Source organism: Camarhynchus parvulus, chromosome 9 (genome assembly GCF_901933205.1).
Source record: "Camarhynchus parvulus chromosome 9, STF_HiC, whole genome shotgun sequence".
NCBI classification, from domain to species: domain Eukaryota; kingdom Metazoa; phylum Chordata; class Aves; order Passeriformes; family Thraupidae; genus Camarhynchus; species Camarhynchus parvulus.
Genome location: NC_044579.1, coordinates 18,970,342 through 18,989,876, shown reverse-complemented (window position 1 = coordinate 18,989,876; position 19,535 = coordinate 18,970,342). Strand labels below are relative to the sequence as shown.

At 63.3% G+C, this 19,535-nt stretch overlaps 1 protein-coding gene and 31 non-coding genes across 32 annotated transcripts; 1 reads left to right on the top strand and 31 right to left on the bottom strand.

The window, feature by feature from the left end:
* Positions 1-972: 972 nt before the first annotated feature.
* On the top strand, positions 973-3,995 carry LOC115907081 (autoimmune regulator-like). The gene is given in 13 exon segments (XM_030954726.1): positions 973-1,113; positions 1,199-1,273; positions 1,275-1,374; positions 1,477-1,629; positions 1,724-1,795; positions 1,900-2,013; positions 2,152-2,276; positions 2,430-2,507; positions 2,798-2,913; positions 2,984-3,193; positions 3,283-3,379; positions 3,633-3,701; positions 3,865-3,995. Coding segments are annotated over 13 exon segments (1,431 nt in total). The 3' UTR covers positions 3,946-3,995.
* A 481-nt stretch (positions 3,996-4,476) lies between these two features.
* On the bottom strand, positions 4,477-4,595 carry LOC115907186. The gene has a single exon (XR_004061003.1). It is a non-coding gene; the product is annotated as a 5S ribosomal RNA (ribosomal RNA).
* A 256-nt stretch (positions 4,596-4,851) lies between these two features.
* Positions 4,852-4,970, bottom strand: LOC115907185. The gene has a single exon (XR_004061002.1). It is a non-coding gene; the product is annotated as a 5S ribosomal RNA (ribosomal RNA).
* A 255-nt stretch (positions 4,971-5,225) lies between these two features.
* On the bottom strand, positions 5,226-5,344 carry LOC115907184. Its single transcript, XR_004061001.1, has one exon. It is a non-coding gene; the product is annotated as a 5S ribosomal RNA (ribosomal RNA).
* Positions 5,345-5,598: 254 nt separating this feature from the next.
* On the bottom strand, positions 5,599-5,717 carry LOC115907183. Its single transcript, XR_004061000.1, has one exon. It is a non-coding gene; the product is annotated as a 5S ribosomal RNA (ribosomal RNA).
* Positions 5,718-5,971: 254 nt separating this feature from the next.
* Positions 5,972-6,090, bottom strand: LOC115907181. Its single transcript, XR_004060998.1, has one exon. It is a non-coding gene; the product is annotated as a 5S ribosomal RNA (ribosomal RNA).
* Positions 6,091-6,346: 256 nt separating this feature from the next.
* LOC115907180 lies at positions 6,347-6,465 on the bottom strand. The gene has a single exon (XR_004060997.1). It is a non-coding gene; the product is annotated as a 5S ribosomal RNA (ribosomal RNA).
* A 257-nt stretch (positions 6,466-6,722) lies between these two features.
* LOC115907187 lies at positions 6,723-6,842 on the bottom strand. The gene has a single exon (XR_004061004.1). It is a non-coding gene; the product is annotated as a 5S ribosomal RNA (ribosomal RNA).
* Positions 6,843-7,093: 251 nt separating this feature from the next.
* Positions 7,094-7,212, bottom strand: LOC115907179. The gene has a single exon (XR_004060996.1). It is a non-coding gene; the product is annotated as a 5S ribosomal RNA (ribosomal RNA).
* Positions 7,213-7,472: 260 nt separating this feature from the next.
* LOC115907178 lies at positions 7,473-7,591 on the bottom strand. Its single transcript, XR_004060995.1, has one exon. It is a non-coding gene; the product is annotated as a 5S ribosomal RNA (ribosomal RNA).
* Positions 7,592-7,845: 254 nt separating this feature from the next.
* On the bottom strand, positions 7,846-7,964 carry LOC115907177. The gene has a single exon (XR_004060994.1). It is a non-coding gene; the product is annotated as a 5S ribosomal RNA (ribosomal RNA).
* Positions 7,965-8,216: 252 nt separating this feature from the next.
* Positions 8,217-8,335, bottom strand: LOC115907176. The gene has a single exon (XR_004060993.1). It is a non-coding gene; the product is annotated as a 5S ribosomal RNA (ribosomal RNA).
* A 258-nt stretch (positions 8,336-8,593) lies between these two features.
* Positions 8,594-8,712, bottom strand: LOC115907175. The gene has a single exon (XR_004060992.1). It is a non-coding gene; the product is annotated as a 5S ribosomal RNA (ribosomal RNA).
* A 256-nt stretch (positions 8,713-8,968) lies between these two features.
* LOC115907174 lies at positions 8,969-9,087 on the bottom strand. The gene has a single exon (XR_004060991.1). It is a non-coding gene; the product is annotated as a 5S ribosomal RNA (ribosomal RNA).
* A 258-nt stretch (positions 9,088-9,345) lies between these two features.
* On the bottom strand, positions 9,346-9,464 carry LOC115907173. Its single transcript, XR_004060990.1, has one exon. It is a non-coding gene; the product is annotated as a 5S ribosomal RNA (ribosomal RNA).
* A 257-nt stretch (positions 9,465-9,721) lies between these two features.
* LOC115907172 lies at positions 9,722-9,840 on the bottom strand. Its single transcript, XR_004060989.1, has one exon. It is a non-coding gene; the product is annotated as a 5S ribosomal RNA (ribosomal RNA).
* Positions 9,841-10,097: 257 nt separating this feature from the next.
* Positions 10,098-10,216, bottom strand: LOC115907170. The gene has a single exon (XR_004060987.1). It is a non-coding gene; the product is annotated as a 5S ribosomal RNA (ribosomal RNA).
* Positions 10,217-10,472: 256 nt separating this feature from the next.
* LOC115907188 lies at positions 10,473-10,592 on the bottom strand. Its single transcript, XR_004061005.1, has one exon. It is a non-coding gene; the product is annotated as a 5S ribosomal RNA (ribosomal RNA).
* Positions 10,593-10,844: 252 nt separating this feature from the next.
* Positions 10,845-10,963, bottom strand: LOC115907169. Its single transcript, XR_004060986.1, has one exon. It is a non-coding gene; the product is annotated as a 5S ribosomal RNA (ribosomal RNA).
* A 253-nt stretch (positions 10,964-11,216) lies between these two features.
* LOC115907168 lies at positions 11,217-11,335 on the bottom strand. The gene has a single exon (XR_004060985.1). It is a non-coding gene; the product is annotated as a 5S ribosomal RNA (ribosomal RNA).
* Positions 11,336-11,590: 255 nt separating this feature from the next.
* Positions 11,591-11,709, bottom strand: LOC115907167. The gene has a single exon (XR_004060984.1). It is a non-coding gene; the product is annotated as a 5S ribosomal RNA (ribosomal RNA).
* Positions 11,710-11,969: 260 nt separating this feature from the next.
* Positions 11,970-12,088, bottom strand: LOC115907166. The gene has a single exon (XR_004060983.1). It is a non-coding gene; the product is annotated as a 5S ribosomal RNA (ribosomal RNA).
* Positions 12,089-12,343: 255 nt separating this feature from the next.
* LOC115907165 lies at positions 12,344-12,462 on the bottom strand. The gene has a single exon (XR_004060982.1). It is a non-coding gene; the product is annotated as a 5S ribosomal RNA (ribosomal RNA).
* A 255-nt stretch (positions 12,463-12,717) lies between these two features.
* Positions 12,718-12,836, bottom strand: LOC115907164. Its single transcript, XR_004060981.1, has one exon. It is a non-coding gene; the product is annotated as a 5S ribosomal RNA (ribosomal RNA).
* Positions 12,837-13,095: 259 nt separating this feature from the next.
* Positions 13,096-13,214, bottom strand: LOC115907162. The gene has a single exon (XR_004060980.1). It is a non-coding gene; the product is annotated as a 5S ribosomal RNA (ribosomal RNA).
* Positions 13,215-13,469: 255 nt separating this feature from the next.
* On the bottom strand, positions 13,470-13,588 carry LOC115907161. The gene has a single exon (XR_004060979.1). It is a non-coding gene; the product is annotated as a 5S ribosomal RNA (ribosomal RNA).
* Positions 13,589-13,843: 255 nt separating this feature from the next.
* Positions 13,844-13,962, bottom strand: LOC115907160. The gene has a single exon (XR_004060978.1). It is a non-coding gene; the product is annotated as a 5S ribosomal RNA (ribosomal RNA).
* Positions 13,963-14,219: 257 nt separating this feature from the next.
* On the bottom strand, positions 14,220-14,338 carry LOC115907203. The gene has a single exon (XR_004061019.1). It is a non-coding gene; the product is annotated as a 5S ribosomal RNA (ribosomal RNA).
* Positions 14,339-14,593: 255 nt separating this feature from the next.
* LOC115907193 lies at positions 14,594-14,712 on the bottom strand. Its single transcript, XR_004061009.1, has one exon. It is a non-coding gene; the product is annotated as a 5S ribosomal RNA (ribosomal RNA).
* Positions 14,713-14,967: 255 nt separating this feature from the next.
* Positions 14,968-15,086, bottom strand: LOC115907182. Its single transcript, XR_004060999.1, has one exon. It is a non-coding gene; the product is annotated as a 5S ribosomal RNA (ribosomal RNA).
* A 255-nt stretch (positions 15,087-15,341) lies between these two features.
* Positions 15,342-15,460, bottom strand: LOC115907171. Its single transcript, XR_004060988.1, has one exon. It is a non-coding gene; the product is annotated as a 5S ribosomal RNA (ribosomal RNA).
* A 251-nt stretch (positions 15,461-15,711) lies between these two features.
* LOC115907159 lies at positions 15,712-15,830 on the bottom strand. The gene has a single exon (XR_004060977.1). It is a non-coding gene; the product is annotated as a 5S ribosomal RNA (ribosomal RNA).
* Positions 15,831-19,535: the final 3,705 nt, after the last annotated feature.

Genomic DNA, 19,535 nt, shown 5'->3' with positions numbered 1-19,535 from the left:
TTCAAGGAGCCAGCTTCTCCCTGGCTCCAAGCTTTTTGCAGCTCGATATGCTCAGTTTTGGGAAGTGGGTATTGACAGAGCTGTGGGCTGCACCTGCCCAGGTATTCCCTGGGTGCACTTGTGGCACTGCCATGGCTCTGGCAAGACATTTGCCTGTTCAGCATCCTCAGTTGTACCCCAACACACATTTTGTGGAGTTTCTTTGTGTGTCAGCGCTTCCTGCTGCCCCACAGAAGCTGCCTGCGGGAGACCAATTTGCTAAATTGGCCCAGTCTCCAGCAGCATTTTATATCCTTTTGCAGGCTAACCTGGCCCTAAATCACTCACATCTTAGCTCCTCTGTCTCTGGAATGCATTCATTATGTAAGCACCCAGACAGTTCCTCCTGCAGTATTTCTATCTTGAGACATACCACATTGTCTGTGAGAGATGCTGGGAAGGGAAGTGGGCAGTGTGGGGGCAGGACACGCTCTAAGACACCCTGACTCTCTTGTTGCCGTCACACCCTCAGCTGTTGGGCTCTTACTTCCCACATGTTCCTGCAGCCGAGTTTCTGGATGAGAGAAGCAGCTCCTGCGGAAAGTCCAGAAATTCTGGGAGACGCCTGGGTGACGGCAGATATGAGAGAGGTGGGGGTCCCTCGCCAGGACCTCACTGACCCCTTTCCCTGGTCCCCCCGGGGCGGTCCCCGGGGGCTGGGCGTCCTTCACCAGCGGCACAGCCGACCGACCCCACGCCGGCTGCTGCCGCCCGGAGCCCGGGAGGTGCCGGACCTCGAGCCCGGGGCTGGGGCGTGGGGACAAGCTGGGGACAAGCCCAGCGCCGGCGCCCGCCGGGAGGGACGGGCTCAGGTTACGGCCTCGTACAGAAATGAGTGGGGCTGCGGGACTCCGGTGAGGTTTCTGGTGCCGGGCCGAGGTGTATTAAAGAGGAGTGCGCGGACGGCTGAGGGCTTCGGCAGCGTCCCCGGCCATGGCGGGCCCGGGCAGCGACGGGGACCTGCGGCGCCTGCTGAAGCTGCACCGCACCGAGATCGCCATGGCAGTGGACGACGTCTTCCCACTGCTGCATGGCCTGGCGGACCACGATGTCGTCCCTGACCACATCTTCAAGGTGAGGCTGCGGAGCAGGCCAGGCCGGTCATGCTGTGGGGGCCGGAGGGCTGGAGGGCAGCCCTGGGCCGTGCTGTGCCCGGCAGGAGACGCTGAGCCGGGCGGAGCGGGAGGGCTCCCACCGCGCTTTCCACGCGCTGCTCACCTGGCTGCTGGGCCGCGCACACCGCCGCCCTCCGAGACTTCTGGGCCGTCCTCTTCAAGGACTACAACCTGGAGCGCTACTCGCGGCTCCGGCCTCTCCGCGGCGCCTTCCCCAGAGGTAAGTGGGGGTCAGCTGGGACGGGCACCCCCGGGGGCTGACAGTGGGCAGGGGTGACAGCCGGGGTGCTGGTGCCTCTCCCAGTCCCTGTTATTCTTGCAGAGGTGGAGCTGGGGCGGCAGCGCCGTGGAAGGCGTCTCTCCCCAAGCCCCACAGCACCGGCCCCACACAGACCCCAAGGCAAGAGGAAAGCCCCCGAGGAGCGGGACAAGGCCCGGGCGGCACAGCCCGCTCCACGGCACAGTGCCAGCCCTGGTATGGACACCCAGAGCAGGATGGAGATGGGGCAGGGTGCTACCCCCGAGGTATTGTGGCGTGCCCCCTGATGCCCATCCTCACAATGCTGCAGGGCCCCTGGTGAAGGCAAAGACTGTGAAGAAGCCGGAGGGCACAGATACCCCCCGCACCTCTCGTGCCAGCGGTGAGTGCCAAAAGCCCCAGGGCAGCTTCTGCCTGTGTGCCCTGTTTGCCCACAGCCATGGGCAGGGGGCTACCCACCCCACTGAACCGCCCCCCTGCCCGCAGCTCTCCAGGCAGTGGCTGCCTCGGTGCAGAGAGCGGTGGCTGTGGCAGGTGGTGAGGTGCCCGTCAGCCGTGGGGCCATCGAGGGCATCCTCATTAAACACGTGCTGGACCCAAGTAAGTACAGCCCAGCCCAGCCCATCCCAGCCCAGCCCAGCCACCTCCTGCCCAGTTTAGTCCCCAAATTCAGGAGCCACCCTCAGGCAGGACGACGTGGAAAAGGGGAGCTGGAGCTGCCTCTGGCCTCTCTTGCAGACAGCTCCAAGACAGGCAGCAGAGCTGGTGACAAGCCATATACCCCAACTGCCTGCGAGGAGCCAGAGGCCAGGAGCAAAAGCCACAGTCTGAAGCCCCCCACCCAGCCCAAGGCATGCCAAAGTGTACAGACACCCCCCTCATATGTTTTCACCCCATCTTGTGCAGCTGCCAGGCTGTGGCAGGGGGTTGTTCCTGCATGGCATCATAGCCATGGCCTGGGGGTGTCCCCCAGGGCAAGCAGTGCCTCTCCAAACCCCTTCTTGTCTCACCAACAGAACAGGGAACCCCAATTGCACCCCCAGGGCCAGCTGCAAGCAGCCACTGTCTACAGCCAGGATCCTGTGCCCCACCAGGTAAGCCCTGGATGTGACACCTGGTGCACCCCCAGGAGGAACTGTTGGGGTTCCCCGGCATGTCCATTTGCCTTGGCCACGAAAAGGAAACACAGGGTTCAGCTACTGGGGGTTCACCATGTTACAACCCCCAAGAAACAGGCAATCTTACCATCCTGAAAGGATTGGTATGTTTGGTGCAGGGTGGGTGATGCAGGGGGAGAGGGCAAGGGGGGTGAAATACTTTGCCACAGCCATGGCTTCAGCCCGTGAGGGTGGCAGTGACTCCCTGCCCACTTCCCTGGGGACAGGAGAACGAGGATGAGTGTGCAGCATGCGGTGATGGTGGTGAGCTCATCTGTTGTGATGGCTGCCCCAGGGCCTTTCACCTTGCCTGCCTGGTGCCCCCGCTGCCCCACGTCCCCAGGTGAGTCCCAGGGCACGCAGGGATGCCAGTGCCCCCTGCCGGCCCTCACTGCTCTGCTCCCACTGCGCAGCGGGACGTGGCGATGTGGCTCCTGTGTGGAGAACGTGACTGAACCAGGCCAGCTGCTGGAGGCAGACTTGCCTGTGGAGAGACCCCCCGAGGTCCTGGGGGAGGCGGCGCGGGACACCCAGCCGGGTGGAGTGGAGGGGAGCGTCTGCAGCCGCTGCTGCGCCCGGGTCCCCACTCCCCACCACTGTCCTGCTCCCAGTGGGGACCCCACGTGAGTTCCCCATCATGCCCCACATGCCAGCCTTAGTTCCTCCCTGGAGGGTTCTGCCCTGACAGTCTGTGTCACCCCTGATGGTCTAGGGGGCTACAGCTGTGCATGTCCTGCACGGGCACCCTGGACACAGGAGGTCTGGGCACCACTGCAGCATCTGGAGACCAACTGCTTCCAGCAGCCAAGGTCAGAAAGGGCAGTGCCAAGAGTAGGGTGGGAGAGGAAAAGAGGGGCCTAAGGGGAGCAGGAGGGTGGAGGTGGGTCAGGCAGGCTGACGGGTGGGCTGATATTACATGGAGGCAAATTAGTGAAGCTGTACTGGGGGAGCATGAGCTGGGCCCACACCAGCTGAGGGACTGAACATGGGTAGCAACCCTGACCAAAAGGGGAACAGGCTGATGGCAGCAAGGGAGCTGACAGGACATCTCTCCATGCACAGGCAGAGGATGGAGCCCTTGGCAGTGACCCTGTGCTGAGCCGGGAGGAGCTTGATGCACTGCTAGGTGAGGTAAGGCTGTGTGTGACACCAGGCAGATTCCATGCAAAGGGGACCATGTCTCTGGTGTGGCCCGCAGGGGGACTTGGGGCTATGGGTCAGGCAGCAGGTGCCTGGACAGAGGGAAAGGATGTGGGATGGAAATATAAAATGAACACCTGGGGCTATCCCACAGAGCACATGGGATGGGATCTTGCAGTGGGCATTCCAGACCATGGCACGACCGCTGGCAGAAACACAGGGGCTCCTCACCTAGTGCACAGACCAAGCAGCAGAATCCACATGGCAAGCCATGAAAAGGCAGCCTCTGAGAAGCAGGTAAAACATGACGAAGAAAGGCATAATGATAGCAAAAAAAGTCACAGAATAAAACACTGACGGTCAACAGGACAAGCAAAAATGGCACACAGAGAGCAAAACAGCGGGATACATCCAGTGACACTATAGAGAGACCAAGGGCACTGAAAATCTACATAAACAACATGACAGAGAAAATATAATAAAATTACTATAAAAGACTATATTAACCAAACCTCGAGAAAAAAATATTTATTCCTAAAAAAAGGAAAAGAAGTAAAAGATACAAAAAAACCAAATGGAAAATGACAAGGGAACTGGAGATAAATAAATGAAATATCACCACAGAGAGGCAAAAGACCACAGGCCCCCCCGACACACAAGGGCACAAACGGCACCCCAAGAGCACACCTGCCCCCGCCCTCCTGAGCCTGGCCTGGCATGCCCAAGCAAAACGAGAGACCTCCGGGGCACAAAAGGCACCAAAAGATGCCTACAGCACCCGGTATTCCCAGGCGGTCTCCCATCCAAGTACTAACCGGGCCCGACCCTGCTTAGCTTCCGAGATCAGACGAGATCGGGCGTTCTCAGGGTGGTATGGCCGTAGGCACCCACCAGCCCCTCCGCAGCGCTCTCGGGCCCTCGCCACCGGCCTCCCGGCACGCGCCCACACCTCACTGGGCACCGCCACCACGTCACGGCCACGCAGGCCATCGACGGCCCCTGGAGACGTGCCCCAGGCCCCCCCCCGACACACAAGGGCACAAACGGCACCCCAAGAGCACACCTGCCCCCGCCCTCCTGAGCCTGGCCTGGCATGCCCAAGCAAAACGAGAGACCTCCGGGGCACAAAGGCACCAAAAGATGCCTACAGCACCCGGTATTCCCAGGCGGTCTCCCATCCAAGTACTAACCGGGCCCGACCCTGCTTAGCTTCCGAGATCAGACGAGATCGGGCGTTCTCAGGGTGGTATGGCCGTAGGCACCCACCGGCCCCTCCGCAGCGCTCTCGGGCCCTCGCCACCGGCCTCCCGGCACGCGCCCACACCTCACCGGGCACCGCCACCACGTCCACGGCCACGCAGGCCATCGACGGCCCCTGGAGACGTGCCCCAGGCCCCCCGACACACAAGGGCACAAACGGCACCCCAAGAGCACACCTGCCCCCGCCCTCCTGAGCCTGGCCTGGCATGCCCAAGCAAAACGAGAGACCTCCGGGGCACAAAAGGCACCAAAAGATGCCTACAGCACCCGGTATTCCCAGGCGGTCTCCCATCCAAGTACTAACCGGGCCCGACCCTGCTTAGCTTCCGAGATCAGACGAGATCGGGCGTTCTCAGGGTGGTATGGCCGTAGGCACCCACCGGCCCCTCCGCAGCGCTCTCGGGCCCTCGCCACCGGCCTCCCGGCACGCGCCCACACCTCACCGGGCACCGCCACCACGTCCACGGCCACGCAGGCCATCGACGGCCCCTGGAGACGTGCCCCAGGCCCCCGACACACAAGGGCACAAACGGCACCCCAAGAGCACACCTGCCCCCGCCCTCCTGAGCCTGGCCTGGCATGCCCAAGCAAAACGAGAGATCTCCGGGGCACAAAAGGCACCAAAAGATGCCTACAGCACCCGGTATTCCCAGGCGGTCTCCCATCCAAGTACTAACCGGGCCCGACCCTGCTTAGCTTCCGAGATCAGACGAGATCGGGCGTTCTCAGGGTGGTATGGCCGTAGGCACCCACCGGCCCCTCCGGCAGCGCTCTCGGGCCCTCGCCACCGGCCTCCCGCGCACGCCCACACCTCACCGGGCACCGCCACCACGTCACGGCCACGCAGGCCATCGACGGCCCCTGGAGACGTGCCCCAGGCCCCCCGACACACAAGGGCACAAACGGCACCCCAAGAGCACACCTGCCCCCGCCCTCCTGAGCCTGGCCTGGCATGCCCAAGCAAAACGAGAGACCTCCGGGGCACAAAAGGCACCAAAAGATGCCTACAGCACCCGGTATTCCCAGGCGGTCTCCCATCCAAGTACTAACCGGGCCCGACCCTGCTTAGCTTCCGAGATCAGACGAGATCGGGCGTTCTCAGGGTGGTATGGCCGTAGGCACCCACCAGCCCCTCCGCAGCGCTCTCGGGCCCTCGCCACCGGCCTCCCGGCACGCGCCCACACCTCACCGGGCACCGCCACCACGTCACGGCCACGCAGGCCATCGACGGCCCCTGGAGACGTGCCCCAGGCCCCCCCCGACACACAAGGGCACAAACGGCACCCCAAGAGCACACCTGCCCCCGCCCTCCTGAGCCTGGCCTGGCATGCCCAAGCAAAACGAGAGATCTCCGGGGCACAAAAGGCACCAAAAGATGCCTACAGCACCCGGTATTCCCAGGCGGTCTCCCATCCAAGTACTAACCGGGCCCGACCCTGCTTAGCTTCCGAGATCAGACGAGATCGGGCGTTCTCAGGGTGGTATGGCCGTAGGCACCCACCGGCCCCTCCGCAGCGCTCTCGGGCCCTCGCCACCGGCCTCCGGCCGCAGCGCCCACACCTCACCGGGCACCGCCACCACGTCCACGGCCACGCAGGCCATCGACGGCCCCTGGAGACGTGCCCCAGGCCCCCCCGACACACAAGGGCACAAACGGCACCCCAAGAGCACACCTGCCCCCGCCCTCCTGAGCCTGGCCTGGCATGCCCAAGCAAAACGAGAGACCTCCGGGGCACAAAAGGCACCAAAAGATGCCTACAGCACCCGGTATTCCCAGGCGGTCTCCCATCCAAGTACTAACCGGGCCCGACCCTGCTTAGCTTCCGAGATCAGACGAGATCGGGCGTTCTCAGGGGTGGTATGGCCGTAGGCACCCACCGGCCCTTCCGCGCTCTCGGGCCCTCGCCACCGGCCTCCCGGCAGGCGCCCACACCTCACCGGGCACCGCCACCACGTCACGGCCACGCAGGCCATCGACGGCCCCTGGAGACGTGCCCCAGGCCCCCCGACACACAAGGGCACAAACGGCACCCCAAGAGCACACCTGCCCCCGCCCTCCTGAGCCTGGCCTGGCATGCCCAAGCAAAACGAGAGACCTCCGGGGCACAAAAGGCACCAAAAGATGCCTACAGCACCCGGTATTCCCAGGCGGTCTCCCATCCAAGTACTAACCGGGCCCGACCCTGCTTAGCTTCCGAGATCAGACGAGATCGGGCGTTCTCAGGGTGGTATGGCCGTAGGCACCCACCGGCCCCTCCGCAGCGCTCTCGGGCCCTCGCCACCGGCCTCCCGGCACGCGCGCCCACACCTCACCGGGCACCGCCACCACGTCCACGGCCACGCAGGCCATCGACGGCCCCTGGAGACGTGCCCCAGGCCCCCCCCCAACACACAAGGGCACAAACGGCACCCCAAGAGCACACCTGCCCCCGCCCTCCTGAGCCTGGCCTGGCATGCCCAAGCAAAACGAGAGATCTCCGGGGCACAAAAGGCACCAAAAGATGCCTACAGCACCCGGTATTCCCAGGCGGTCTCCCATCCAAGTACTAACCGGGCCCGACCCTGCTTAGCTTCCGAGATCAGACGAGATCGGGCGTTCTCAGGGTGGTATGGCCGTAGGCACCCACCGGCCCCTCCGCAGCGCTCTCGGGCCCTCGCCACCGGCCTCCCGCACCGCGCCCACACCTCACCGGGCACCGCCACCACGTCCACGCCACGCAGGCCATCGACGGCCCCTGGAGACGTGCCCCAGGCCCCCCGACACACAAGGGCACAAACGGCACCCCAAGAGCACACCTGCCCCCGCCCTCCTGAGCCTGGCCTGGCATGCCCAAGCAAAACGAGAGATCTCCGGGGCACAAAAGGCACCAAAAGATGCCTACAGCACCCGGTATTCCCAGGCGGTCTCCCATCCAAGTACTAACCGGGCCCGACCCTGCTTAGCTTCCGAGATCAGACGAGATCGGGCGTTCTCAGGGTGGTATGGCCGTAGGCACCCACCGGCCCCTCCGCACGCTCTCGGGCCCTCGCCACCGGCCTCCCCGCACGCGCCCACACCTCACCGGGCACCGCCACCACGTCACGGCCACGCAGGCCATCGACGGCCCCTGGAGACGTGCCCCAGGCCCCCGACACACAAGGGCACAAACGGCACCCCAAGAGCACACCTGCCCCCGCCCTCCTGAGCCTGGCCTGGCATGCCCAAGCAAAACGAGAGACCTCCGGGGCACAAAAGGCACCAAAAGATGCCTACAGCACCCGGTATTCCCAGGCGGTCTCCCATCCAAGTACTAACCGGGCCCGACCCTGCTTAGCTTCCGAGATCAGACGAGATCGGGCGTTCTCAGGGTGGTATGGCCGTAGGCACCCACCGGCCCCTCCGCAGCGCTCTCGGGCCCTCGCCACCGGCCTCCCCGCGCAGCGCCCACACCTCACCGGGCACCGCCACCACGCCACGGCCACGCAGGCCATCGACGGCCCCTGGAGACGTGCCCCAGGCCCCCCCCCAACACACAAGGGCACAAACGGCACCCCAAGAGCACACCTGCCCCCGCCCTCCTGAGCCTGGCCTGGCATGCCCAAGCAAAACGAGAGATCTCCGGGGCACAAAAGGCACCAAAAGATGCCTACAGCACCCGGTATTCCCAGGCGGTCTCCCATCCAAGTACTAACCGGGCCCGACCCTGCTTAGCTTCCGAGATCAGACGAGATCGGGCGTTCTCAGGGTGGTATGGCCGTAGGCACCCACCGGCCCCTCCGCAGCGCTCTCGGGCCCTCGCCACCGGCCTCCCGGCACGCGCCCACACCTCACCGGGCACCGCCACCACGCCACGGCCACGCAGGCCATCGACGGCCCCTGGAGACGTGCCCCAGGCCCCCCCCGACACACAAGGGCACAAACGGCACCCCAAGAGCACACCTGCCCCCCCCCTCCTGAGCCTGGCCTGGCATGCCCAAGCAAAACGAGAGACCTCCGGGGCACAAAAGGCACCAAAAGATGCCTACAGCACCCGGTATTCCCAGGCGGTCTCCCATCCAAGTACTAACCGGGCCCGACCCTGCTTAGCTTCCGAGATCAGACGAGATCGGGCGTTCTCAGGGTGGTATGGCCGTAGGCACCCACCGGCCCCTCCGCAGCGCTCTCGGGCCCTCGCCACCGGCCGCCTCCCGCAGGCGCCCACACCTCACCGGGCACCGCCACCACGTCACGGCCACGCAGGCCATCGACGGCCCCTGGAGACGTGCCCCAGGCCCCCCCCCACGCACAAGGGCACAAACGGCACCCCAAGAGCACACCTGCCCCCGCCCTCCTGAGCCTGGCCTGGCATGCCCAAGCAAAACGAGAGACCTCCGGGGCACAAAAGGCACCAAAAGATGCCTACAGCACCCGGTATTCCCAGGCGGTCTCCCATCCAAGTACTAACCGGGCCCGACCCTGCTTAGCTTCCGAGATCAGACGAGATCGGGCGTTCTCAGGGTGGTATGGCCGTAGGCACCCACCGGCCCCTCCGCAGCGCTCTCGGGCCCTCGCCACCGGCCTCCCGGCACGCGCCCACACCTCACCGGGCACCGCCACCACGTCACGGCCACGCAGGCCATCGACGGCCCCTGGAGACGTGCCCCAGGCCCCCCCCCGACACACAAGGGCACAAACGGCACCCCAAGAGCACACCTGCCCCCGCCCTCCTGAGCCTGGCCTGGCATGCCCAAGCAAAACGAGAGATCTCCGGGGCACAAAAGGCACCAAAAGATGCCTACAGCACCCGGTATTCCCAGGCGGTCTCCCATCCAAGTACTAACCGGGCCCGACCCTGCTTAGCTTCCGAGATCAGACGAGATCGGGCGTTCTCAGGGTGGTATGGCCGTAGGCACCCACCGGCCCCTCCGCAGCGCTCTCGGGCCCTCGCCACCGGCCTCCCGGCACGCGCCCACACCTCACCGGGCACCGCCACCACGTCACGGCCACGCAGGCCATCGACGGCCCCTGGAGACGTGCCCCAGGCCCCCCCCCAACACACAAGGGCACAAACGGCACCCCAAGAGCACACCTGCCCCCGCCCTCCTGAGCCTGGCCTGGCATGCCCAAGCAAAACGAGAGACCTCCGGGGCACAAAAGGCACCAAAAGATGCCTACAGCACCCGGTATTCCCAGGCGGTCTCCCATCCAAGTACTAACCGGGCCCGACCCTGCTTAGCTTCCGAGATCAGACGAGATCGGGCGTTCTCAGGGTGGTATGGCCGTAGGCACCCACCGGCCCCTCCGCGCGCGCTCTCGGGCCCTCGCCACCGGCCTCCCCGCAGCGCCCACACCTCACCGGGCACCGCCACCACGTCACGCCACGCAGGCCATCGACGGCCCCTGGAGACGTGCCCCAGGCCCCCCCCCGACACACAAGGGCACAAACGGCACCCCAAGAGCACACCTGCCCCCGCCCTCCTGAGCCTGGCCTGGCATGCCCAAGCAAAACGAGAGATCTCCGGGGCACAAAAGGCACCAAAAGATGCCTACAGCACCCGGTATTCCCAGGCGGTCTCCCCATCCAAGTACTAACCGGGCCCGACCCTGCTTAGCTTCCGAGATCAGACGAGATCGGGCGTTCTCAGGGTGGTATGGCCGTAGGCACCCACCGGCCCCTCCGCAGCGCTCTCGGGCCCTCGCCACCGGCCTCCCGCCGCGCCCACACCTCACCGGGCACCGCCACCACGTCCACGGCCACGCAGGCCATCGACGGCCCCTGGAGACGTGCCCCAGGCCCCCCGACACACAAGGGCACAAACGGCACCCCAAAGCACACCTGCCCCCGCCCTCCTGAGCCTGGCCTGGCATGCCCAAGCAAAACGAGAGACCTCCGGGGCACAAAAGGCACCAAAAGATGCCTACAGCACCCGGTATTCCCAGGCGGTCTCCCATCCAAGTACTAACCGGGCCCGACCCTGCTTAGCTTCCGAGATCAGACGAGATCGGGCGTTCTCAGGGTGGTATGGCCGTAGGCACCCACCGGCCCCTCCGCAGCGCTCTCGGGCCCTCGCCACCGGCCTCCCGGCAGCGCCCACACCTCACCGGGCACCGCCACCACGTCACGGCCACGCAGGCCATCGACGGCCCCTGGAGACGTGCCCCAGGCCCCCCGACACACAAGGGCACAAACGGCACCCCAAGAGCACACCTGCCCCCGCCCTCCTGAGCCTGGCCTGGCATGCCCAAGCAAAACGAGAGACCTCCGGGGCACAAAAGGCACCAAAAGATGCCTACAGCACCCGGTATTCCCAGGCGGTCTCCCATCCAAGTACTAACCGGGCCCGACCCTGCTTAGCTTCCGAGATCAGACGAGATCGGGCGTTCTCAGGGTGGTATGGCCGTAGGCACCCACCGCCCCTCCGCAGCGCTCTCGGGCCCTCGCCACCGGCCTCCCGGCAGCGCCCACACCTCACCGGGCACCGCCACCACGTCACGGCCACGCAGGCCATCGACGGCCCCTGGAGACGTGCCCCAGGCCCCCCCCCGACACACAAGGGCACAAACGGCACCCCAAGAGCACACCTGCCCCCGCCCTCCTGAGCCTGGCCTGGCATGCCCAAGCAAAACGAGAGACCTCCGGGGCACAAAAGGCACCAAAAGATGCCTACAGCACCCGGTATTCCCAGGCGGTCTCCCATCCAAGTACTAACCGGGCCCGACCCTGCTTAGCTTCCGAGATCAGACGAGATCGGGCGTTCTCAGGGTGGTATGGCCGTAGGCACCCACCGCCCCTCCGCAGCGCTCTCGGGCCCTCGCCACCGGCCTCCCGCGGCACGCGCCCACACCTCACCGGGCACCGCCACCACGTCACGGCCGCACGCAGGCCATCGACGGCCCCTGGAGACGTGCCCCAGGCCCCCCCCCGACACACAAGGGCACAAACGGCACCCCAAGAGCACACCTGCCCCCGCCCTCCTGAGCCTGGCCTGGCATGCCCAAGCAAAACGAGAGACCTCCGGGGCACAAAAGGCACCAAAAGATGCCTACAGCACCCGGTATTCCCAGGCGGTCTCCCATCCAAGTACTAACCGGGCCCGACCCTGCTTAGCTTCCGAGATCAGACGAGATCGGGCGTTCTCAGGGTGGTATGGCCGTAGGCACCCACCGGCCCCTCCGCAGCGCTCTCGGGCCCTCGCCACCGGCCTCCCGCACCGCCCACACCTCACCGGGCACCGCCACCACGTCACGGCCACGCAGGCCATCGACGGCCCCTGGAGACGTGCCCCAGGCCCCCCCCCGACACACAAGGGCACAAACGGCACCCCAAGAGCACACCTGCCCCCGCCCTCCTGAGCCTGGCCTGGCATGCCCAAGCAAAACGAGAGATCTCCGGGGCACAAAAGGCACCAAAAGATGCCTACAGCACCCGGTATTCCCAGGCGGTCTCCCATCCAAGTACTAACCGGGCCCGACCCTGCTTAGCTTCCGAGATCAGACGAGATCGGGCGTTCTCAGGGTGGTATGGCCGTAGGCACCCACCGGCCCCTCCGCAGCGCTCTCGGGCCCTCGCCACCGGCCTCCCCGCACGCCCACACCTCACCGGGCACCGCCACCACGTCACGGCCACGCAGGCCATCGACGGCCCCTGGAGACGTGCCCCAGGCCCCCCTCCGACACACAAGGGCACAAACGGCACCCCAAGAGCACACCTGCCCCCGCCCTCCTGAGCCTGGCCTGGCATGCCCAAGCAAAACGAGAGACCTCCGGGGCACAAAAGGCACCAAAAGATGCCTACAGCACCCGGTATTCCCAGGCGGTCTCCCATCCAAGTACTAACCGGGCCCGACCCTGCTTAGCTTCCGAGATCAGACGAGATCGGGCGTTCTCAGGGTGGTATGGCCGTAGGCACCCACCGGCCCCCTCCGCAGCGCTCTCGGGCCCTCGCCACCGGCCTCCCGGCACGCGCCCACACCTCACCGGGCACCGCCACCACGTCACGGCCACGCAGGCCATCGACGGCCCCTGGAGACGTGCCCCAGGCCCCCCCCCAACACACAAGGGCACAAACGGCACCCCAAGAGCACACCTGCCCCCCGCCCTCCTGAGCCTGGCCTGGCATGCCCAAGCAAAACGAGAGACCTCCGGGGCACAAAAGGCACCAAAAGATGCCTACAGCACCCGGTATTCCCAGGCGGTCTCCCATCCAAGTACTAACCGGGCCCGACCCTGCTTAGCTTCCGAGATCAGACGAGATCGGGCGTTCTCAGGGTGGTATGGCCGTAGGCACCCACCAGCCCCTCCGCAGCGCTCTCGGGCCTCGCCACCGGCCTCCCCGCAGCGCCCACACCTCACCGGGCACCGCCACCACGTCACGGCCACGCAGGCCATCGACGGCCCCTGGAGACGTGCCCCAGGCCCCCCCCCGACACACAAGGGCACAAACGGCACCCCAAGAGCACACCCTCCCCCGCCCTCCTGAGCCTGGCCTGGCATGCCCAAGCAAAACGAGAGACCTCCGGGGCACAAAAGGCACCAAAAGATGCCTACAGCACCCGGTATTCCCAGGCGGTCTCCCATCCAAGTACTAACCGGGCCCGACCCTGCTTAGCTTCCGAGATCAGACGAGATCGGGCGTTCTCAGGGTGGTATGGCCGTAGGCACCCACCAGCCCCTCCGCAGCGCTCTCGGGCCCTCGCCACCGGCCTCCCCGCACCGCCCACACCTCACCGGGCACCGCCACCACGTCACGGCCACGCAGGCCATCGACGGCCCCTGGAGACGTGCCCCAGGCCCCCCCCCGACACACAAGGGCACAAACGGCACCCCAAGAGCACACCTGCCCCCGCCCTCCTGAGCCTGGCCTGGCATGCCCAAGCAAAACAGAGACCTCCGGGGCACAAAAGGCACCAAAAGATGCCTACAGCACCCGGTATTCCCAGGCGGTCTCCCATCCAAGTACTAACCGGGCCCGACCCTGCTTAGCTTCCGAGATCAGACGAGATCGGGCGTTCTCAGGGTGGTATGGCCGTAGGCACCCACCGGCCCCTCCGCAGCGCTCTCGGGCCCTCGCCACCGGCCTCTCCCGCACGCGCCCACACCTCACCGGGCACCGCCACCACGTCACGGCCACGCAGGCCATCGACGGCCCCTGGAGACGTGCCCCAGGCCCCCCCCCGACACACAAGGGCACAAACGGCACCCCAAGAGCACACCTGCCCCCGCCCTCCTGAGCCTGGCCTGGCATGCCCAAGCAAAACGAGAGATCTCCGGGGCACAAAGGCACCAAAAGATGCCTACAGCACCCGGTATTCCCAGGCGGTCTCCCATCCAAGTACTAACCGGGCCCGACCCTGCTTAGCTTCCGAGATCAGACGAGATCGGGCGTTCTCAGGGTGGTATGGCCGTAGGCACCCACCGGCCCCTCCGCAGCGCTCTCGGGCCCTCGCCACCGGCCTCCCGGCACGCCCACACCTCACCGGGCACCGCCACCACGTCACGGCCACGCAGGCCATCGACGGCCCCTGGAGACGTGCCCCAGGCCCCCCCCCGACACACAAGGGCACAAACGGCACCCCAAGAGCACACCTGCCCCCGCCCTCCTGAGCCTGGCCTGGCATGCCCAAGCAAAACGAGAGACCTCCGGGGCACAAAAGGCACCAAAAGATGCCTACAGCACCCGGTATTCCCAGGCGGTCTCCCATCCAAGTACTAACCGGGCCCGACCCTGCTTAGCTTCCGAGATCAGACGAGATCGGGCGTTCTCAGGGTGGTATGGCCGTAGGCACCCACCGGCCCCTCCGCAGCGCTCTCGGGCCCTCGCCACCGGCCTCCCGGCACGCGCCCACACCTCACCGGGCACCGCCACCACGTCACGGCCACGCAGGCCATCGACGGCCCCTGGAGACGTGCCCCAGGCCCCCCCCACACACAAGGGCACAAACGGCACCCCAAAAGCACACCTGCCCCCGCCCTCCTGAGCCTGGCCTGGCATGCCCAAGCAAAACGAGAGACCTCCGGGGCACAAAAGGCACCAAAAGATGCCTACAGCACCCGGTATTCCCAGGCGGTCTCCCATCCAAGTACTAACCGGGCCCGACCCTGCTTAGCTTCCGAGATCAGACGAGATCGGGCGTTCTCAGGGTGGTATGGCCGTAGGCACCCACCAGCCCCCTCCGCAGCGCTCTCGGGCCTCGCCACCGGCCTCCCCGCAGCGCCCACACCTCACCGGGCACCGCCACCACGTCACGGCCACGCAGGCCATCGACGGCCCCTGGAGACGTGCCCCAGGCCCCCCCCGACACACAAGGGCACAAACGGCACCCCAAAAGCACACCTGCCCCCGCCCTCCTGAGCCTGGCCTGGCATGCCCAAGCAAAACGAGAGACCTCCGGGGCACAAAAGGCACCAAAAGATGCCTACAGCACCCGGTATTCCCAGGCGGTCTCCCATCCAAGTACTAACCGGGCCCGACCCTGCTTAGCTTCCGAGATCAGACGAGATCGGGCGTTCTCAGGGTGGTATGGCCGTAGGCACCCACCGGCCCCTCCGCAGCGCTCTCGGGCCCTCGCCACCGGCCTCCCGGCACGCCCACACCTCACCGGGCACCGCCACCACGTCACGGCCACGCAGGCCATCGACGGCCCCTGGAGACGTGCCCCAGGCCCCCCCACACACAAGGGCACAAACGGCACCCCAAAGCACACCTGCCCCCGCCCTCCTGAGCCTGGCCTGGCATGCCCAAGCAAAACGAGAGACCTCCGGGGCACAAAAGGCACCAAAAGATGCCTACAGCACCCGGTATTCCCAGGCGGTCTCCCATCCAAGTACTAACCGGGCCCGACCCTGCTTAGCTTCCGAGATCAGACGAGATCGGGCGTTCTCAGGGTGGTATGGCCGTAGGCACCCACCGGCCCCCTCCGCAGCGCTCTCGGGCCCTCGCCACCGGCCTCCCCGGCAGCGCCCACACCTCACCGGGCACCGCCACCACGTCACGGCCACGCAGGCCATCGACGGCCCCTGGAGACGTGCCCCAGGCCCCCCCCGACACACAAGGGCACAAACGGCACCCCAAAAGCACACCTGCCCCCGCCCTCCTGAGCCTGGCCTGGCATGCCCAAGCAAAACGAGAGACCTCCGGGGCACAAAAGGCACCAAAAGATGCCTACAGCACCCGGTATTCCCAGGCGGTCTCCCATCCAAGTACAGGGCCCGCCTCTTAGCTTCCGAACAGACGAGATCGGGCGTTCTCAGGGTGGTAGGCCGTAGGCACCCACCAGCCCCTCCGCCCAGCGCCCTCACCCCGCACGCCCACACCTCACCGGGCACCGCCACCACGTCACGGCCACGCAGGCCATCGCCGGCCCCTGGAGACATGCCCCAGGCCCCCGACACACAAGGGCGCAAACGGCACCCCAAAAGCACACCTGCCCGCCCTCCTGAGCTGGCCTGGCATGCCCAACAAAACGAGACCTCCGGGGCAAAAGGCACCAAAAGATGCCTACAGCACGCGGTATTCCCAGGCGGTCTCCCATCCAAGTACGACGGCCCCTGGAGACGCGCCCCAGGCTACCACAGGCACACGAGCCACAAACGTCACACAGGGTACACCTTTTCATGTTTGCTTTCACACCGGGTCCTAAGGTACCGCGGGTCGTAACCTAGCTTTTTCTTTTCCGAAAACCCTCTGCCAAGGTGGCGGCTGATCGGAGCGCTGTCGGGGCCCGTTCGAGGGCCGGGTGCTTATGGGCGGTCTGTGTTTGGCGGGAACGCGGCCGTGTGGAAAGGGCGAATGCTATTGGACAATGCGTGGTCGGCGAGTCCCGATTGGCAGATCCACTGCCTTCCTCGTGTTGCGATTGGTCACGCTTGAAGTGCCCAGTTGAGATCTCCCTCCCTGCCCCAGCGTTCCTCCCCCAGCACTACAGAATACCCCGTTCACACAAGCCCTATCCCGCCCCCACGGACTGTGTCCCCGCCCTACAGACCCTACCCCGGCTCATAATCCCTATTCCACCCACAAGACGTTCCCCGGCCCACTGTCCCTACCTTGGCCAGCAGTCCGTATTCTGGGCTGCAATTCCTCCCTCAGGCCACAGCCCGTACCCTGGCCCACAGTCCGTATTCTGGCCCCGCGGCCACAATTCCAACCATATAGTCACTAACCCAGCCCTACAGTTACTATCTCAACCCTACAGTGATTTCAGCTGCAGTCCTGTAGTCACTATCCCAACGTCACAATGATTCCGGCTCCAGTTCCACAGGGTTTATTTTACCAGCTCCAGCTTTTAATGTTCCCACTGCTCCCAGATGAAGCTTCTCCTTCTTGTTGTGGAAGGATCTTTAGTTTCGCTCCAGAACTGTGAGGTTTCAACTTCAATTTTAGAATCCACATTCCAAACCCAGCCTGAAAAACGTTTTTTTCCAGTTCTAGCCCCACAGTTGCTATCCCAGTCCTATAGTGATTTCAGATCCATCCCTGAAGTCGCATTCCAGCCCAACCACCCCTGTACCAGCCCTACAGTCCTTATCCCACCCTGCAGTCATTTTCTCTTTATTTCTCTGCCAGCTTCGGTTCTGCATCTTCCCACCTCTTCCAGGTGAATCTGCTCCTGGGTCTGGCTGGATCTTCTTTTCACATCCAGGTCTCTCATGCTTCAGCTCCAGCTCTAGAATTCACATTCCAGCTCCAGCCTGTCATGGGTGGGAGTGGTAACTTCAGACAAAGTTAATTTAAGAAACCCTCCCATTGTGCCACAAGACGCAGAAAAGGATTCCCTAGCTTTCTAAACTCCTTCTCAGAGAGAGGTGCCTGGGGCAACTGGATTCAGTCCCAGCCCCAGACTTTGCTAACAATTTAAGTTTTACAACTTCATCCCACAGGCTTTAATGACAGCAAATTAGATATATTTTTTATAAGAATGAATTATTTATTATGATAAATGATTAGACAAAAATAACTCAAAGAAAATTATTTACTACACACTATAAAAGCTGAAACTATTATATTACAAGATAGGATTGTGCATTATATTGAAGCAATATTAAAGCAATTATATTAAAGCTAGCAAAAAGAAACATTACTAGAGACTGATGTAACTCGTCCATACCAACAACTGTGGGCAAATCTCTTTCTTCTAACCTTTAGGAGTATCCTTGGTGAGCACCTCTAAAACCCAATGCAAGAATCTGCACACACTCCAAGGAGGAATACATTAGAAGAACCTCCTATATGGAAAGTGGACTGGACTTTTATAGTGTGGAGGAGGTGACCATCAGTGATATGCCGACAGGTCAGTTTAGCAGTTTATCTGCCAAATTTTTGTCTTGTCATTAGCAGGTTGATTTGAGGCTGGTCTGCCAGATTGAGACATTGTGCCAGATTTTTAACATGATTCAATACCAAATACCAGCACATGATGCCCTTCTCAGCCCATCATTGGTAGCTTGCAAAAGAGGGCATTGTTTGAGTTGTTTGACCACACTGCAGGGCTGAACATCCTGTTACACAGCCCCACAGTCCCTATCCCAGCCCCAGCCCCACAGTGATTCTACCCCCAGATGCATGGGATTTATCCAGCCCCAGAGTTTTCATTGCTCCAGAGCAGTTTAGGTCTGGATTCAGCCCCAGGGGCTTCAATATATCCTCTGGCCTCAGCCACAGCCCTACAATTTTCACTTTAAAAACATCACATATCTAGTAATAGAATTTTTAAAAACACAATAAAATAAAAATATGACAATGCAACAGTATAAATAAATCTTAATACAACTAGGATAATGTAAAACTAAGAGAATAAATAATAAATAGAATCACTAGAAAATGAACCTGGATCTAGACCCAAACTGATGTGGAGCAATGGAAATGGTGAGGCTGGAGGTGGATAAATCCCATGGGGAGGGGATGAAGCTGAAGCTTGAGGGCTGCAGGAGCTGTCAGGGGAGTTCCAACCCTCCCAGCAATGGTACCCACACAAGCTGGGAGTGGAGGTCTCAGGGCTGCTCCTGGGGCTCAGAGACAGCCCAGGGGCACCTTTTGGGGTGCAGAACCAGGGACCAAACCACTGTTTCCAGCATCTAATGCTGGCTGAGGGTCCTGTGGGCAGTGGGGTGCAGGGCAAGGTGTGTGTTGCAGGCCAGGGCTCATTTGCCCCCAAAGTTGGGGCCCCATTGGGATGAGTGTGGCAGCTCCTAGAGCTATTTAAGTGATGACAGTTACTGATTCATCACCTTGTCAATAGCAGAGGAGCAAAGTGACAGCCAGGAGCAGCTTTTAGCCAGAGGCAGTGGAAAGCTGAGGAGCTGGAACTGAGGCAGTAGAGCTGGTGGTTACATAGAGAATGTGGGGCTTAGGGTGGAACCACTGTGGGGCTAGATAGGGGCTGTGGGGCCAAGATAGGCACTGTAGGGCTGGAGCTGGAATATGGGCTCAAGAGCTGAAGCTGAAGCATCAGACAGCTGAAGCTGAAATGAAGATCCTGCCTTGATCCAGGAGCAGCTTCACATGGCAGCATCAGGAGGATGTAGAGCTGGAGCAGAAACAGAGCTGGTGGAGCTTGTGGGGCTGGAGCTGGAATCACTGTAGGGCTGGGACAGGACTGTGTGTCTGT